At 42.7% G+C, this 19,376-nt stretch overlaps 1 protein-coding gene across 2 annotated transcripts in view; it reads left to right on the plus strand.

Annotated features, from left to right (window-relative positions):
- The window catches only part of nrp1a (neuropilin 1a), an 84,539-nt gene that overhangs the window by 56,754 nt on the left and 8,409 nt on the right, over positions 1-19,376 (plus strand). For both annotated transcript variants that reach the window (XM_066682741.1, XM_066682742.1), the window contains exons 7-10: positions 6,913-7,068; positions 10,085-10,229; positions 16,400-16,731; positions 17,863-18,007. In XM_066682741.1, coding sequence (XP_066538838.1) covers positions 6,913-7,068; positions 10,085-10,229; positions 16,400-16,731; positions 17,863-18,007 — 778 coding nt within the window. The remainder of the gene's footprint in view (positions 1-6,912; positions 7,069-10,084; positions 10,230-16,399; positions 16,732-17,862; positions 18,008-19,376) is intronic.

Consider the following 19,376-nt stretch of genomic DNA (forward strand, 5'->3'; position numbering starts at 1 on the left):
AGCGCTAACCACATAATAGCATTCTGTGAGCCAAGGCTGATACAGAGACAAAAGACATGCCCAAACAACTCAATACAGACTGCTGACTCCATACATCAGCCAATCAAGCGGAGGATAAATTGACAAAGCCTTGGTAAAGTGGTTTGTTGAAGCTAAAAGCTAAACTCCAAGCACGTTTTTTTTTTTTGGTTATTTTTCACCTTCACGCCACATTATGTGCACCTCATCCTGACTTTTAGCCAAGCTCTGCTCATTCCCCACCATCTCAGGAGTAGACCACCACCTCTCAGGAGCACGTGCATAATTTAAAGCCATGAGAAAGAGGCGGGAGGCTGCTAAAAATAACGCGGTCTAATTCCAGCAGGTAGATCCAGTGATGAATGGGAGGTCTTTGAGGAGCCCATAGGTCTCGCAGTGTGCTCTAATACAATTTTCATGAAAAACGCGAATTAATTATACCTGTAGTTAATGGAATTTTAGAGAAGCCTTCCGTGGCGCCCAGGTGCTGATGGGTGAAGGCTGGAGAAGCAGAGGCCCGGTTTGATGGATGAAGAGATCTTTGCCCTGTTGTAACTGCCAGCCCTGGTTTGTGTTTGCTTTTGCAGAGGCTGGAATGACTCCATGCCCCTTCCTTTCAGTTCCTCTCCAGTACCTGCACCTGGCTGACCCCTGCCAGATGGTATTGGAATCTGAGACACAGAGGACAACCTGTGAGTTTAATGATCAGCTATGTTGAGTTTTCCGCGCTCCGCTCTGCAGAAATGCAAAGAAGCAGAAAGCAAATTTAAATGCAGTATAATTTCCTGCGTCGCCGAATTACGAATTCAGCCCCCACATTCACGCGAGGGGGAATGCTGCTGTTTTCTCTCCACACACAGGCAAAGAGAGGGGGGAAAATAGAATATTTTTTTCCAAGCATCTTTTTTTGAAAAGTCTCCCATTGAGTTGAACACCCTCCCACATGCTCTATTACCAGAGAAACAAACAGTTGGGATCAGCGTTTGAAGCTCCACAGCTCTTTGAATTCTCCCAAATAAACCTCCCTGGCAGACTGTGGTAGTCCTGAGGAACAGCCTGGCCAATGCTACGCTCACCATGGAGAGAAAGTAATGAGCGTGTGGTGGGGTTATGGAGAAAGTTTAATAAGTGTGCGATGGGGTTAAAGGAGGATTAGGGCAAATTCGTGTTATCCACTGCCACCAGAGTAGTCTCATCAAACACATGCACACACACACATCCCCAGTGCGGTGAAACACACACACACACACACACACACTGTTAATCTAATTGCACACCAGGCTTAACTGGCAGGCTACAAAGCAAAATGAGGCTAATTCTGGTCCTGCTTTTCTGCTCTTATTTAGCTCAGTGCCTGCAGTCTCTGTTCTTTGGCTGCAGGGGAAACACTGATCCTGTGCCAGATCTAGTCCTTGCACCTCTGTGGACATTTTTTTTATGATCGCTGATCCAAGATCAGAGCTGTATCAAAGCGCCCATTTTCTACACATGGATTAAGCCAGTGCAACATTATCATTGGGAATTCTCCACTGTAAGACTGTGTTAGTTTGCAAGAAGGCTTTTGCAGTGGTATGATGGATATGAAACATAGGGAAATATTGGTCTATATATACTATATATAATGTGTGTGTGTGGGTGTGGGTGTGGGTGTGTGTGTGTGTGTGTGTGAGTGTTATGTAGATAAGTCCATCCCTTAGGATATTGGTTACCGTAAGTTTCAATAATTAATAATGTTAATAACCTCAGTAGTATGGGCTGGAGCACTCCTTATTAGTATTAATGGCCTGAACTGGAATATATATTGTTTTAGAAGTTTAGTTTTGAATGTACACAAATAAGCAACAAACCTCATTTTCTAATTCCATCATTTTTGAATGGAGAACTGCTCAATAATCCTAATAATCCTTGGGAGAACGGCTCCCAAATCCTAGTTATGCCCAAACACACTAACATTTTAATCGGCATTAAATAGCAAGGGGTTACCTAAGGATATTCCCCTCAGCCTTAGCTTTGTAGCAGGCAAATAAAAGGCTTCTCTGTAGCAGACATTTTCTCATGTAAGAGTTATGGAAACTCTATAAACCATACACAAGGTCAAAGATACTTCTGGGGCTCCTCCCATAAAGGAAACATGAGCTGGTTTGTTTTTTATCTTTAATCAAGTTAGACTGAATCGACTGGGATTAAATGAGTGGCGTGGCGTGGGAAAGGGTGTGTGGCCCAGAGAGGTGTAAATTACACTCCAGGCCTAGTTTGTGTTAGCACATTTGTCTGATGATTGGCTTTTCTCCAGCCCTTGCCACTTACATAAACCCTTCGTTTCTGAAAGAGAGAGAGAGAGAGAGCAAAGAAGAATGGAGAGTAGAAAATTGGCACTTGTTTTTGCTGGGTCAGCGTGGCCTGAAAATACAGAACACACAGGGGACATCAAGGTTCCAGCTTATACACTTTCTCACAATGGTTCATGCTCTCCAACAAGTTTGGCTCACACTTCTGAACCTATGCATACACACTCACACACACACACACGTCTAATATTATTACTTGTCAGATGTCTAGAATCTTTGACCTGGCGTTTCCCAAGCTGTGGGCTGAGGGTTGGTGTCACATAGAGGACTGTTGGGCAGGATAGTGTTTAGTGTGGATAAAAAAAAAAGTCAGGGAAATTCATGAGATGGGCTCATTTCCTTTTACGGTTGCATGACAGTCTTTGGGAAAGTTTTGCCGAGTCACATGGTTGGATCCATCATCTGTGGGAATCCCATTTTCTGATGCAGTCTGTTAAGGCTGTAAGGCTGGATTTCACTCCTGAAAACCCTAACAATTAGCAGTATCCTTGTGAATTAGCCTATGAACTTAGCTGTCAGCCATTTCCTTTTCTCTGTAATGGTTTTCCTACAGCTCCACACTTTCTGAGCTATAGCCGCATAGAGTTAGATTCTCAGATTTAGCACTTTTCCTACTCTACTGGACTGTACACGCTCTGCTCGATTTTGGGTTCCTGGTAAAAAATCCCAGAAAAAATGGTAGGGTACACAGGTATATTAATGGTCACTAAATGTACAAACAGTGTAAATGTACCTTTAAAGGTAAAACAAGTCCAGTTTTACTCCCTTAAACATTACATTATCTTCTCCAGAAGGAGATGGTATTATTTGTAAATTTTCATTGTAGAATTATGCAAATTATAACAACATAATACAAGTCCTGGACATCAGTTCACACGGATCAGTGTGCACTCTTAAATAGAACTACATTTGGTTCCATAAAGAACTATGTTTGTTTCAGAGATGTGTGAGTGTGAAGAACCTTTTAAACAGGGGTGGTTCGTTCATTAGGATGATCAGGCGACACACCGCCAATAGGGAAAGGGAGTATTTTTTTTTTTTTCATTCTACTACAGTAAAAAACCCATGGCTCTGTATTAACCAAGCTCTGCCAGACGGTTTGTCCCGCCTAAGTATCACAGTCCAATCAGCATTAGGTTTTGTTCTGTACAATCCCGCCTCTTTTTTGAGCAATTTCAAGATGGTGGAAAATCGAAGCTTTAAGAAGCTAGTGGTGGTATTTCTACATGAGGTGACCACAGAAATAAAACTCTTCAATGTTAGATGACACTGTCAATTTAGAGTTCTGATTCATTTGTACAGTGCAATGTGCCAGTTGTCTAGATGGCTAGCTCTTAATTTAGCCAATAAACAAGTCGTCATCGCAACCATTGCCCCACTGAGAGATTTGGCAGGAGCCGCCACTGCTTTACAGGTTTAAAAATCTCTATCTTCTATGGAATCGCTCAAAGAACCATTTGTAACACCTTTACTTTAGGAGTGTAGTTTTCTATTTTTGTTGCAACATTCACCTCTTGCTGAAGTCTTTTGTCAGCCACCAATCCAAGGAGCATTTGAACCTCTTCAACAGACCATGGCGTAATTTACAAGCTGTCGTAGTGAGTTGGATGAAAACAGACTTTATTCCTACTGTAGCTTAGAGATTTTACAAATGGCTATTGCGTTCTGGACGTCTGAATTTAATTGTGACTGACATACAGTACATCACAGTTTAGTCCCTGCTCAGCTCGTGTGGAACCATGAGTGAGCAGGTACTATTAAATGTTTATTAGTGTAAAATGTGTGTAAAGAATAAGCAGAAATACAGAATAGTGCCAGTGGAAAAGGGCCAAAAGTAAGGATTGTCGAAAAAAAAGGACTTGCTGCACTCTACAGCAGGTGTATTTATTTATTTATTTATTTATTTAACTTTAATAAAGCATAAAATGTGGGAGAATACTGTCAGCCAGCTCAGTGACCAGCTTGATTCTCTATCTGCTCCATCTCTATTTTATATTCATTTATTCCATTCTCCATGTCCCTCAGACACTCCTTGTTCTCTTTTTTGTTTTTGTTTTTTTGTGTTATTTTTTTTTCTTTTCTTTCTCTCTCGCTCTCTGCGGCATTAATGTTGACTTGAAATCAGTTGGGTCAGTGAAATTGATCCAGGCTGTTTCTCCTTCAGAATATCTCTGTGATCTCGAATCTGCTTCTGCTCGCCACATCTCTAATCAGTTCTCCTCTCTCCTCCAGTCCGTCTGCCCTACAGGCCACAAGCCTGCACTCCAGGCCATGTATATTTCAATAGCAAGACTTATATTGACAGCTGCTGACAGAAAAAAAGAGAAATGTTAAAGGGTTCTGGTGCTAGTGACTATTCCAGACTATTCCGGTAGATGAATCTGAGATTGCATTTGGCTTAATGGGACAATAAGGCTAAGGGTCCGTCCTGGAAATCCTCAGCATTGACTGTGTCCAGACATACACTCACAAATACACACACAAACACATATAGCAGACTTTAAAGTCTGTATGTGGGTGTAGACTCAATTTGACTAAATAAATAAGATGGATTTCATGCAGTCTGTGCAACTGGGGACATCTGGCCTTATATGGTAGGCTGTTCCTTCTAAGAAACAGTAGTCTATATTTCATTTTAATAGCACATCAAGATCCTCCAGCGAGGGGTCAGGAAAGAAGAAGCTGACGGATTGGTGCACATAATTCCATCTGGTTTTGTCTTCAGCTTGAAGGTCTTGGAAGTTACAGTAGTGACTAATATAAAATGAAATTCATTGCATAAAAAACAATCTGCAGTGTTCTGCTTAATCCTGCTGCCAAAGTCCTCCAGGATTTTCATGTGCGGTTACCATTGGGCACTGACTGGAGACTGATGTCCTGTCGCTGTGCCGTGTCCCTGATACACAATGCAGGTTTTGAGCCAGTGCTATGTCTAGAGAGAGTGGCGTGACCTCAATTTCTAGATGATGTAAGTGATGGTCCTTGGTGGCATCTTTTTCTCTTTGGTTTGATGACTTTTCGGAGCTTGCTCCACCCTCTGTAATGGAGTGACCATGATAACCTAGTGTCACAGGATTAGTCCCCATGGAGGCAGTAAGTATCCATCAGATGCCTGTCTCTTTTTTTTGGTGGAGGGGTCGATCAAAGCCCTTTCCACACTCTATTTCAGGTGCAGCTCACTTTACTCTGTATTACTGTCACATAATATAGCAGACCACACCGTGGAGAACCAGTGTGAATCTATACATTCTACGCAAAGTTCTTTGTACTTGAATTCGACCACTGCAACTACGCAGCATATCAATTCTATTCTATGCTCTCTCTCTGTTTCTATATTTATTTTTAATGCATACCTACACAGGTATATGTGCGTATATATATGCATATATAGGTATAAATATATGTGTACATATAACTGTACAAAAAGATGGATTATTTGACAAAAGCAAATTACTGTAGAAGCCGTAAAATGCCATAAACGCCTGCTAAAACACTATGTCTGGGGAGCTAGGTAATAAATAAGTAATAATAAAGTAAGGTCTCTGTGTCCTTAACTGTACCAGGCCTCATAAGGAGCCAAGTGCAGAGACTGCAGCATTAATCCAGAGTGCAGATCATGCTTGTGTAAGCTCTGGTTAGGTCTGGCGTATGTAGCCTCATCTGAGGGCGCCTACAGGGAGAGAATATGACTGCAGAAAGGCCATGTGTTTGCCATGGATCTAATAGAACGTACAGTCCTGTCGTAAAACGGCACACTCACAGTAAGAACCACAGAGTGTGTCAAGCACATTTATACAGTGTAGCAGGCCTGCTGTAGCCTGGGATATCTCAAATTTGGAAAAGGCGAAGTGCGCCGTCTGCAAATCTAGAAATCTGCTACAGCTGCGAGCTATAACAGCTATACAGTCACATACACACACACACACACATTTGCTCTCTCTCTCTCTGTCTGTACATTGAGCTTCTGCCAATAACCACTAGTCTCTCTCTCTCTCTCTCTTTCTCTCTCTCTTTCTCCCTCACTCTCCCCCTGCTTTCTCTTGACTGCAAGCCCTCCATAATGCCAGCAGAGCTCATGATTCCTTTATGAAGCATTCATTTTTTAATACGGCACACATCTGAAAAATCTGTCCTCTTTTCTACATTATTTTACTGCTTTAGTCATGTAGCCAGTGAAGCACCATATCTTCCATTTATCCAATAAGCTCCTGTGTCCTATCACAGGAAATTAAATTGTCACCAGCACTGCCGTCCTTTATTAAATTCAGATTCATGAAATCAATCATACCTTCTAAATCTCCAAAGAGGTTATGAAAGTAGATGTACAGTAGAGATGTTTTACAGTCGAACTCGACTATTCACATTAGGTTTGGTCATTTTGGGTTTATTTCTGTTCTTTTGTGTTGAGTATAGCACCATCTCCCACCTTTTAAAAAGCCCAAAATATCACAAACATCCATATCCACATCCTTTCCTTGTTTATTTTATTTCTTTTTTATTTGTATATATATATATTTAATCCAGTGCTGTCCTCCTCTGTCCTCAGGTTGATCTGGGTTTCCTACGCTTCGTCTCAGCTATCGGAACACAGGGTGCTATCTCTCAGGAGACCAAGAAGAAATACTTTGTGAAGTCCTACAAAGTAGACGTGAGCTCCAACGGTGAAGACTGGATCACCCTTAAAGAGGGCTCCAAACAGAAGGTATCAAACCCATTCACCCTGCTTATTTTAAATAGTTGACTTTTTTTTAAACACTATCTGTTGCCAGATGCTGAATGTGTCAGGGAATGATATATGGGAAGATATGATGCTGGCAGGCACGCCATTTTGGCAGCAGGCTTCATGTTCTTTATTTAGCCAGGAGAGGTCACTGAGGTCTGAAGGCTACTTAGCTGGCAGCCCTGCAGTACGTCAGAACAATGGATATGTGAAACTGTCTAAGAATCTGGACCCGGGCAGAAGATTCTCAGCACTGTGGCTTTAAGTGTAGTGCAGCATGAGTGTAAACCCGGAGAAGACTGCAGTGCAGAACATTATGCCCACTTGAGTTTCTCAGAGTTTGGATTATCCACTGCCCCCCCCCCTCCCCCCAAACCTGGAACCCTACAACACTCAGAGAGAGAATGAATTTACAAGCTCAGTAAAAAAAAAATAAAACAGATGAAAAACAACTCCAAAGCAACCACAGTAGCCAGAGAGGCTCAGGGAATTAATTTTTCTCTTTTTTGCAAGGAGTGATGTCAACACTTGCGGTAGGGATTTCTTCACTGAAGAATGAAAAAAGAACAAAGGAATTAATAAACCAAGGGGTGAAGAACATGGCTGTATGATTGTAAATCTCTGTGTGAGTGTGTGTTCATGATGAATGGACCAATAGAAAGGCTTCTATAAAATATTTTTACATTGACTTCTATATAAAGGTAAGAAGGTGTTTATGACTCCTGTAAATGAGTTTTATTAGGAGATACATGACTTTCATCTTTCTTTTGGAGGAATGTTTAGGATCAGGGACCTGCTGCAAGACACATTTGTGACTTGGTTTTAGCTTTCTGCATGAAGCCTTGAGCTGTTAGTTTAGCACTTTTTAACAATCCTTCTTCTTTTTCTTCTTTATTACACTGTCAGCTTTCTTGGTGCTCTAGTCACCGTCTGACAAAACCAGCCATACAACATGACAATGCCACCTCCACCATGCTTCACAGATAAGATGTGTTCTTGGGTTTAATATTATTTTCTCCATATACAGTGCTGATCATTATGGCCACTTCAGATCAATAAGCTTACAGTTATGTTCCCTACCTAACGATGTAGAATAAGGAACAGAATCTGTAATCAATAGTTTTGAAAGTCAATGCCCACAATAAACATATGGTGACTTGAAACTTAAGGAATTGTTAAAAATAAATAAAGCTGTAATCATTTAATTAATTAATTTTAAAAAATGTAAATAAATAAATAAAAAAACTAAAACACTGTATGAAACAAAATTGTGTCTTTAAGGGAGAGAGAGAGAGAGAGAGAGAGAGAGAGAGAGAGAGAAATTCCTTCTGTGTGTAAACCCCAAGGCACAATTTCTTTCTCCACTGCCCACCAAAATACACAATTCTCCTTTTAAAGCCAGTGCTCTAAGGTTAGATTCTCTCTCTCTCTCTCTCTCTCTCTCTCTCTCTCTCTCTCTCTCTCTCTCTCTCTCTCTCTCTCTCTCTCTCTCTATGGGTGCTCTAAAGTGCTTTTGTGAGGAGGGGGCCCATTTGCAGACCGCTGAGGTTGCAGCTTGCTTCTGTGGTTGCTGCTCTGAAAAAAGCCTTTTAATAGTTAGTGCAGTGGAATGGAGCATCGGCGTGACATTTAAAGAGAGTGGATGGCTCCTTGTGTTCCTCTCCGTCTCGCGCACACATCTGACAAGCCGTGCCCAGGGACCAGATAGCAACAAGGAGCGCAGAACGGGCTAATGGTGCTGTGCCCTGACTGCCTCTCTCTGCTGACTGTGCAGCAGCTATTCTCTGGAAACTGGATCTGGATGTGACACACGCATCCACTGTTACACTAGCTTTAAATACATCTACACACCGTGTAGCATATACAACTATACAGTACAAAACCTTTCACTGAGTATAGGGATCATACATATCAGCATGTCAGTGGTTGGATAGCACCGGTGGTTTTTGTGTATGTGGATGATTGTGCTTAACATTTAGGTAGTATTTTAACCTTAAAATGAAAGTTTCAGGCAGGGATACCAGGCAGGAAGGTGTTGTGGATATATGCTTACATAAACATGCAGTCACCATCTTGCATCTGAAGCAACAACATGCGCAGTGACTATGCAAAAAATGGACGGCCACCTTAAAGCAAAGCTAGGTAGTACTTTTTATTTAAAATCAATCAAATCAGTTTCAAAATCATTGTGATGCTTCACTGACATGTAATAGGTCGTACAGCGTCTCTGTTGTTCCTACTCAAGGCTCAGCACTTCAGAAAGTGCACTGTGTAACTTTTAGAGGAAGGTAGGAAACAACCCATTCCTACATTTCCCTCCTTCCACTTGAATTCAGGACAGTGCTGTAAATTGAATTACACTTTGCTGCACTAAATTGTAGGTGGAGCCCCAAAGCAAAAAAAAAATGCTAAATCTTACTTAATGTTGCTTTAAAAGAGAAGAAAAATAAAAGAGAGTTCAAACAGGCTTCTCTGCCCTTTGATTCTTTTCAGTGGCTTGTAAGGCTGAGAAGTGTCTTCAGATGTGACTTCATTTGTCCTCTCTTTCTAAACCCTTCTCTTTTTTTCTCCGGCTGTTGCTGGGTTTCCCTCTCCGACTGAACCCACTTTAGCTGTCAGTGCAAACTAGAGCTGGGAGACACAACAATTTATGACAAAGCCACTAAATGAGCTGCTGCTGGTGCAGCGACCCTCTGGACAGCCTCATAATTGGAGAGGGTTTGGAACCTCGCTGCCGCTTTTGATCCACTGACACACAGCACAAAGCGGCTTCTGTAGCCCATGCAGCTGCCTCTGCAGATAGCTCAGACTCCATAAACATAACCAGAATTACATTATCATTTCTAAGGGAGCTGCCCAGAATACATTCCTCTCTGACTCCTGTGCTTCTAGGGTAGAAAACTAGGTGAGATCCAGGCTTCAAAGGCCTGCCTTTTGGAGAATCCCTCTACAGAAAGCTCTTTATAAATGAATGTGTGTTTTGTTGTTTGCCTGTCAGGTTTTCCAGGGCAACACCAACCCCACTGACGTGGCCAAGACCATGCTGCCCAAGCCCACCCTGACCCGATACGTCAGGATCCGCCCCTTCTCCTGGGAGACCGGCATCGCTCTGCGCTTCGAGGTTTACGGCTGCAAGATTTCAGGTTGGTTTACATTTTTGCACCCTGTTGGACGCAATCATATCATAATTACATGCTACTCGTTCTGGGAACTCATTTTTTGATTTGGATGACATTTTTATACAGTGGGGCCTTAGACATAAGGATTGAAGCCTTAGCATCAGCAGGAAAAGTCGCTAATTAACCTAGTTTATAATCTGCAGAACGTGTAAATCCACTGTAAATCCAGAAAGCTTGGGTGGCTGCTTTGTGGGAAGTTGTGTTGGTGGTGCCAACAGAGGGCGCTCTGTCTATGGTTTCTGTGGATCCCGGTGCCCAAGCGCATAGACGGGGATGGTATATTGAATGATGTCCTGTTAAATCTGCCACAATGACCACTCAACCATTCCCTCTCGTCTTCTAGCTATAACAAACCTAATGGCAGCTTGCCACTGGGTCTATTTGGTGTTTTTGCTTTTCCATTAGGAAACATCGGTACCTGGTATCACAGTGAATGTTTCTTAGACCAGTGGTCAATGAAAGAATCCAGCGAGAACTAGATGTTGCAACAAGGAATGAAAAAACTACACTGATAAGTCTGAACTGGTTTTCAGTCCCAAAAAACAACAATAATGCGCAAACGCACAGCTACCATTGTAGTATTTTCAAAAGCTTTCAATTCCTTATATATATAGTAGTGAGGAGAGGGGTGTGTCATTGTAGTTCAAAATGCACCAGTGATGAGGTCACAAAAAGCGAGTAGATCCGAGTAAAATAGGTACCATGCAGTGGAAGAGCACCATAATAAAAGATATGGGGTGAGTATAGGGATGAGTTATTGCCTGCCATTGCACATTGTTTCCTGCATAATTTTTGTCAGTACGATGTAAATAGTGTAAACAAAAGCTACGTGCAGATCCACTGAGGCTAAGCCGGTTTGGGTCCAGCCAGTACTTGGATAGTGCAGTAGGGAGACCTCTTAGAAAATAAGTTTGGGATGCCTTCCCTGTGGTCAGTGCGGATTCAAAATGCCAGAGTGATGTTTATTAGTTATAAAACTAATAGATATAGATAGATATGGTCTGTTTTAAACAATATCAATAATAAAAGCTCTTTGCCTGTCAGTCCAGTATGAGCTTGAGGTTTTGCTTGTTAGACTTAACTTAAAAGGCTCCTGCTACAGAGACTGTTATTTGTCAAGCATATTGTTTATATGTGAGGAGTTTAATCATCTGTGTTTGTACTGAGTGTTGAACACAGTGGCAATGTTCGTGACCACGCTCTTCTACAAGGTTATAAATCTCTCCTTTGCTTAGTTTACATTTCACTCACACACCTGGCCTGTGTTTATTCGTCTCACTGAGTGGTGTATGTAAGTGTGGGGGATTTTTCTTAGTGACTGAATAGTGTACGGGGTGAGGGCATTATAGGCAAGCGGTCATGTGAGAAAGAGGATTACGTATTTATGTTACTCTGTGTTTTGGATGTTCTTCATTTAAAATGAATGACGTCCCCAGCAGGCACGGCTGCCTTTCCTCTGAAGGAGTGTAACCTTGCCACTTTCACTCTACCCCCCTTGAACCCAGTAAACCTCCCGAGACCTTCAGCCTCTCCACTTCACACACACACACACACACACACACACACACACACTAATTTACTCTGGTATTATAAATGCACAGCACTTCACCAACCAGTTTCACCATCCCAGCTGGCCTGGGCCTCATTTGCATGCTCATCTGCATGTTTTGGCATGACTCCACCCTCTACAGGGCTTTGATTATGGAGGCTTTCATATCATCACCGCCTCCCTGCTGAGACGCTTTCCTTGCGCTCATGGAGGCAGAAGGAACGTGTTTGTATTGTCAACCAGATCTGCGCAATAAATAACATTTTTATTGTTATTGCCTTTTGAGTTTTCACGCTAAACACAATTTTTAAGGGCTGCGATGACAGAACAGATCAAATTGCCTCACACACAATGACATAAACAGATTTATTGGGGACATTGCAACAGAAAGCCCAACAAGTGCTTCCATGCTGGGCTTGAACTGTAGGCTCTAATATGGAGCTTGTGTAATTTAGGAATTCAGATAAATAACCACTACAGGAACACACTATAAGAATGCTCACAACATGATCATAATTCTCCTATCTATTGTGCACAATGTGTAAAACAGTCACAACAAACCATGGGCATCAACATAAGGGGTTTATTATTGAATTAAGGTGCACCCAATGCAGGTACAGGTGTCCAAATTTGCACATTCAGCGCTGTTACACCATACTTAATGCCAAACTTCGGCTACGGGGTAATATTACGTTATTCAGTGCATCATCTTCCTTCAGAGGCATTTGACGGTTCAGTACTACCACCCACTAACTACTAACTGTTCTGTGATATGAACCTAAATTCACAGATTGTTTGTAATTGCTTCACCGTTTAATGTGGAACTGGCGATTCACTAGCTAACTACTAACTACTAGCTAACTGCAATATACGTCTAATTTCAAGACGTATATAGCCCCAACCCTTCCCCCTAACCCTTGTGCTTAGCCAGAATTGAGACACCTTACCCCTAGGCAAAACAGAGGGGTAGGGTTGAGTTGTAGGGGCAAAGGGTGAAATGGGATTCACATTTTGAATTATGCAAGGTGCATTTTTGCTCATAATTTATAACTTCTTATATCGTCATTTTGACATCCTTGGGCTTTATAGAGCATCCACTGTTGTGAGTGTATCACGCAGCCCTGCTGGCTGTGTACTCCATGCACTACATTCATAAGTGCTTCTATTTTTACACTCTTGATACATACAGACATATTTAGAGCTGTGTGTGTTTGAGTGTGAGTGTGAGTGTGCGTGCATGTGCCCAGTTTGCTGCAGTGCTGGAGCACAGCTGTGTCTGTTGTGTTGAGGGCGGGCGAGTGCACCGCATTCTAAACACATCACAAGAGCTGGGGCCTCCTCTTGACATCATCGGCGTGCTGCGGGTTCCCTCTGATGATGCAGCCATGCTGGGCGGCTGGTGAGAGGAGAGTTTTGAAGGCGCAGCTATAGCTCGCTTAGCATGGCTTGCTAAGTATTGATTGAGAAACCTCAAAAGAACATTTGGAAATGCCAGTCTGGAGTTAGAGCACATGAGGGTGTGCTGTGGTCTCCACAAGACCGTCCCTAAAGAGAGCAAACTGAGTTTAATAACAGACATAATAATGGAGTCAGTGGAATAGTGGAGGACAGTCTTCTGTGTTTAAGCCACAGTACTGTAGCCTTTCCAATGCTGCCCTGGATGTAGTAGCTTGGGCAGGAAAACCATTTTACACCAATGAGTCCTTGAAAAAGAACCCTTGCACTACGTCGGCACAAGCATTGTAACATAAGCATTGTAAGACACTCCTTGTAAGATATGTCAAATGTAAATGTAATATGTAATATAAACACAGAGAGCCACTCGTCTATGCAGTTACAACGTGTTAAAGATTCATTTAAGCTGTGAGCATCTGTGACAGAATATAGCAGAGGAGTTATGACCGTGACAGTCATCACTAGGCTCTGGCTTTGATTCTGTTCACTAAATTTCATTGGCTGCGAGTCTCCTGCATTTTATTAAAGGGGACATTTGACAAGCAATCACTAATTTAATCCATTAATATGTGTATCTGGATGCCTACCAATACACAAACTATGAAATAAGACCACCCAGTCAGTTTTGGGAGGCGGCCTAAGTCAGAAAACATGGGCTGTAATGAGCCGTTCTCAGAAATCAAGTGCTTACTTTAGAATTGTCCCATCTCCTTGACCGATTCTCTCCAATCACATCAAAGATGGGGTTAAATAAAGCAAAACTGACACAGGGAGACTGGGGAAATACAGGTACCAGTGAAGGCCCTGTCCAGACATATCCAGACTGGATTTATGGCCAAAACTGCGCTTTTTCGAAAAAGCTGATCTCACACAGCATGACTGTTTCTGGCTGAAGTTCAAATAGCTCCATATTCTCTATATAGTGAATTAAGATAGTACACTACAACATGATCATGCAAGTAACACTAGATTTCAGATTCCCACATGCGAATAAATATGGAAGGAGGTTTTATTTGAAATAAATAATGGACTTTTAACATGTGTAGTGCATCTAAACACCACAAAATATGAGGGAAACACTGCTTCTTTCTCTCTGCTTTGTGGTGCTTAGATGTCTCTATTTAAGCAGTAGTATGACCCTCTACTGGACTGGCATCATAATGCAGAGGGAGAAAAAAATGGTGTGTGGGCCTAAATATGGAGAAGACAGTGGAGAAGAAAGAGGACAGAGAAAAAAAGACTGTGGCTCATTCCCTTTTAAAGTTCTGAACAGGAGAGGAAGGTGCTGTGGTGTTTGGTCCTTGTGGTACTTTGACCAAAGCATGTCATAGAGGACTCAGTAAGACCTCAGAACTGTGTTGTGGGAAAGGGGGGTATCTTGTCATCTTTAAGATGTGCTTCATAAGATGAAGATTATAAGGTTATGTTAAACTATCTGGCATTCTATAAATGCCGTGACATTACCACGAACCCGTTCATTGCATGTTATAATGCTTTTATGCTTTAAATCCTTAAAGTGTTGGAAAAACATGTGTGCCTCCAACCCCAAGTCTGATAGGGACACCACATCCACACAGCCCTTAATAAACTTCCTCTGGCTGTTTGTAAATAAGGCCATGTGTGCGTGCGGCCATCGGGCCTCCACCCGCACCACACACCCAGCAACAACACACAACCGGACCGGCAACTCACGCAATGGCACACGCATACACACTTGTGTGTGTGTGTGTGTGTTTTCCCACAGCCTCGAGGCGTGTCCCACCACCATTGCCACCTCAGAAGCTTCCAGATAAACTTCCCCCAAAATCACAGCTGAGTTCCATAAACAAAGTCAAGGGTTCTGATCCAGCTCCAACCTGGGGTTTATCAGTAATAATACATTCATTGGCAGATCAAGAAAGGGCCCAGACAGACTCCTTCACACACGTATACCTGATTGTCTTGTGCTAAATGTGTGTAGTCTGTGTCCCCTGGGAGTCAGGGGCCAGCGCACTCAGGCCATTCCAAACCTGAACAGGAACTTCCCTCCACAGCCATAAAGGCACGGGCTGTGAATGAAGACTCTGTTCTGTTGGTATTTCACACCGCATTAGGTCCATCTGTGACACATTCAAAAGCGAATCTCCAACGCTTTTCCTGCTCCGCAGGATCCGATTGAAGATTAGGATATCGCTGGCAGGTCATGAATTCTGCAGCCATTCGGAAGAGTCGGACACGCTGCCACCAGTTGAGTGAAGCGGAGCTTTCTCCGTAATTTGGAGACCCCTTTTTGTAAAAAAGTAGCAAAGCGTAAAACGAAAGCAGCTCATTACGGAAGGCTGAGACAAATGCGGCGGGTTCGGAAACACGGAGATAGATTACAGAGCACGCGCAGGAACATGGGGGGGAAAAGAGAACAGGCCAAATGAGAGTGGGGGGAATATCAAAGACAAAAGAAAAGGAGGTTAGCAGAGGAGGAGGAGAATGGAGAGAGAGAGAGAGCAAGAAAGAGCGAGAGAGAGAGGCTCAGAGGATGAAAGCTAAGAAGCTTGCTCAGATATGAAAAGTAGAGGCACCCAAGGAGAGGAGAGTTTTAATTAGATGCCTGGAGACAAACACCACAGGCGAGTGAGTTAATATGTAAGGGGTCAGGAGAGAGAGAGAGAGAGAGAGAGAGAGAGGGTGGGGGGGTGGCAGGGGCATGGCTGCTTATCTTTACATGCTGTTTCCTCACTCTTGCTGCAGTATATGCTCTCACTGTTCTTCTTTTTTCTCCACTTTAGTGTCACTCTCTCTCCTCTCTTTCACACCTCTTCTTTCTCTTCTCTCATTCCTTTATCTTTCTGTTTTCCACTTTTTACCATTCTCTCTCTCTCTCTCTCTCTCTCTCTCTCTCTCTCTCTCTCTTTCTCTCTGTCTCTCGCCTTGCAGTGTGCATTGGTATGGCTTTGTTGTTTATGATTGTACATGCTTTGGCTCTGATATTATTACATTTTAAAAACAGATGTGAGGGGGAGAATGAACTGGCAACATGCATTTCTTTTTAATTTCTCACTGTGTCTCTACCACCAGATGAATATGCTCTGTTCTACTCTGCTGCTGTTCCTCAAGCCACCTGAGTCTGAGTCTTTCTCTCCCCTTCCTCATACAGAGTATCCATGCTCTGGCATGATGGGCATGGTGTCCGGCCTCATCACCGATGACCAGATCACAGTCTCCTCCCACACTGACCGGAGCTGGGTGCCAGAGAACGCCCGCCTGCTGACCAGTCGCTCGGGTTGGACGCTGATACCCCAGCCGCAGCCCTACTCCGATGAGTGGCTCCAGGTGGACCTTGGTCAGGAGAAGCTGGTTCGTGGCCTCATCATCCAAGGAGGCAAACATCGTGAGAACAAAGTCTTCATGAAGAAGTTCCGACTGGGCTACAGCAACAACGGCTCGGACTGGAAGATGGTGCTGGAGGCCAGCGGCAACAAACCCAAGGTGAGGAAAGGGCACACAAAGAGCAGGAGGAAGATGGTTGGGTGATTGGAGGTCCTCAAACTGACCAGGGAGTTTCACAATTTGAATAATATTAATAAAACTAATAGTGAGGCTTAACTTATTTGCAGTGGACTGACTTGCATATCACTTTCAAAATGTTCCCAAGTTTCCACACAAATAATGGCAACAGCTTGGTGCCAATTATTTTAATAACTAAGAATCACTAGTCATTATAATTAGAAAATAGTGTAAAACATAATTTAAATACATTTATAACTAAAAGATTTTTTTAAATGTTTTAAAATGTGATATTTAACCTGTTGATACAGGATGTATATTAAATGTGAATGTAATTTATTACATAAAAATATAAGAAACATATTACATGGTAATAACAAAGTAATAATATGTAATTATTTATTTATTATCATAATGTAATTACATTTACAGTACGGTTAAAATCAATTCAATGATTATTATGATGTGCATTCAATTTCTTGGTGAAAAATGAGATGTTTGTAGCTAATAGTAAATGCGTTTAGCTTTAGCATATGGTACCTACAGATTATTAGCTGTAGGATTCAGAAGCTCAAGCTGTAGATCCCCCACACGGCATAGAGAAGCACAGGCCCAACATCTTCCTGTCCTTCTTAAATCTCCCTTCTACTCTCTGTCATCCACCATGTAAGGTTAGAGCTGAAGCCCATTAATTCCCTTCAGCCTCCTGCTCTGGACCTTTGTTATAACTGAAACATGTGTCTCCACTTTCTTCCTCTATCCTCATTTTCTTTCCCTCCCTCTCCCTACACACTCGTTTTCTGATTCTCCCGTGGTAGCCCAAGCCTGGTAGGAAGTCTTTGTGAAGCTGAAGGGAAAGCCGGGTGGGAGATTTCAGTGAAGAAGGCGTCCTGCTGCTCTGGAGCGTGGCAGTAGCCAGCGGGCTTTTTTGCTGGCACGTTCACTTCAAATGTCAATCAGCGGATTGAGGCCTTTTGTTCTGTTTCATCCCCTGCACTATCTCATCACTTTCTCCTGTGCAGCGAAGAAGACAGGGATAAATGTGGCTGAATTCGGAGTTATGCTCCATATCCGTTTGATAATGACTGTCTCTGTTTTTTTTCTGTGGTGCAGCTTTTCGAGGGGAATATGAACTACGATACTCCAGTCTTGAGGACAGTGGAGCCCATCTTGACGCGCTTTGTTCGGATTTATCCCGACAGAGCTACGCCAACAGGCATGGGGCTGAGGCTAGAGCTCCTGGGCTGTGAGATTGAAGGTAGGTCTAAAGTTTACACCTGTTCTTTCGAAAAGGAAGAGTGGCAATAGATGAGCCATGAATAAACATTTCTCTGAAAGAACGACAGTGAACACCAACCTTGTACCTGCACTCAATGACCATTGAAGAACAGGGTGGAATGGGGGTAAGAAAAATTGCAGGGATGCAAGTAGACTACAGAGTGCTCCTGATTGGTCTGTGGAGCTGATTTTCCAATTTTTTGGGGGGATTATTATTGGAACATTACTATGAGGATTTGATTGCCTGAGGTCATTAGTGAGGTCAAGTAGTGATTAATAATCAATCCAGTATAATCAAGTCCAACACTGAGATATGTTGTAGCTAAGAAATAAACCCGTGTCAGACATTCGCCCTTTTATAGCGGCCTCTCTTCAGAATGTACACGTTGCAAAGATGCTCAAAACAAGCAAACAAATCAGCAGCAAACCGAAGGGCATCTGATTCCCGAAATGAAGCAGCTGGAAATATTCTTCTGTGTGGTCCAATAAGCCTCATCATTAAGGGATAAATACAAGTTGATTGAACTTGCATGGATCCACCCATGAGGGTAGAAAGTTTGGCCTGGAGGCTTAGCTTTCACCAGGATCAACACAGTTGTCCCGCAGATGTGTCATCAAAGGAATCCTCCTGCCTAAGTAAGCATCAGTGTGTGCCCACCATAATGACAGGGACCCCTCTCATCACCGCAGTGGATTTAGAGTCCACCTGCCTGAAGGGATTAGCTTTGACCTACTGCCTCTCCCTGTCTTCCAGGGTGACCCTCCGTGCCTGTCTAGTGTGAGTTTTAGAATTCAGTATGAAGCTTTGGAAGAGGCTGATTCAACAGTGTCTCTTTTGGAACGAATCGAGTCACTTTTGACAAGAAAGAAAACCTGGGGGCTGTAAACATGATAAAAAGCTTGGATTATTGTTTTCCTGGACTGGTTAAATATGCCTTCCATTCACGATTTGCATGAATCATACAAAAATTAATCAAACTACATTCAACTGTGTTCAATTTTGAAATTTCATGAAGCATTAAATCATCTCCCGAGGAATCATAATCACCTCAAATCATTGTAAAGTCAGACATCCCTCTGCTTTCTACAGATCTATCTGTTTATCTCCTTTTCTTATCTTTCTCCCTCTTATCCTCTCCCTCTCTGCCCCCCCCCCCCCCCCCCCCCAGTGTTCTCCCTCTCTCTCTGAGCTCATTTGGTTTGTTATGAGAGCGCTCTCTGTTGAGGCAGAGTTAAGTGGATTTACATATTGGCTTTCCTAGACTCAGTGAAGCCGGCTTATATAAGCTACAGCATCCCACTGTGGGCTTTAGCTGGATGATGGTGCTTGTTTTCACTGGCAGTGCCAA

This window comes from Hoplias malabaricus, chromosome 10 (genome assembly GCF_029633855.1).
Source record: "Hoplias malabaricus isolate fHopMal1 chromosome 10, fHopMal1.hap1, whole genome shotgun sequence".
Classification (NCBI taxonomy): domain Eukaryota; kingdom Metazoa; phylum Chordata; class Actinopteri; order Characiformes; family Erythrinidae; genus Hoplias; species Hoplias malabaricus.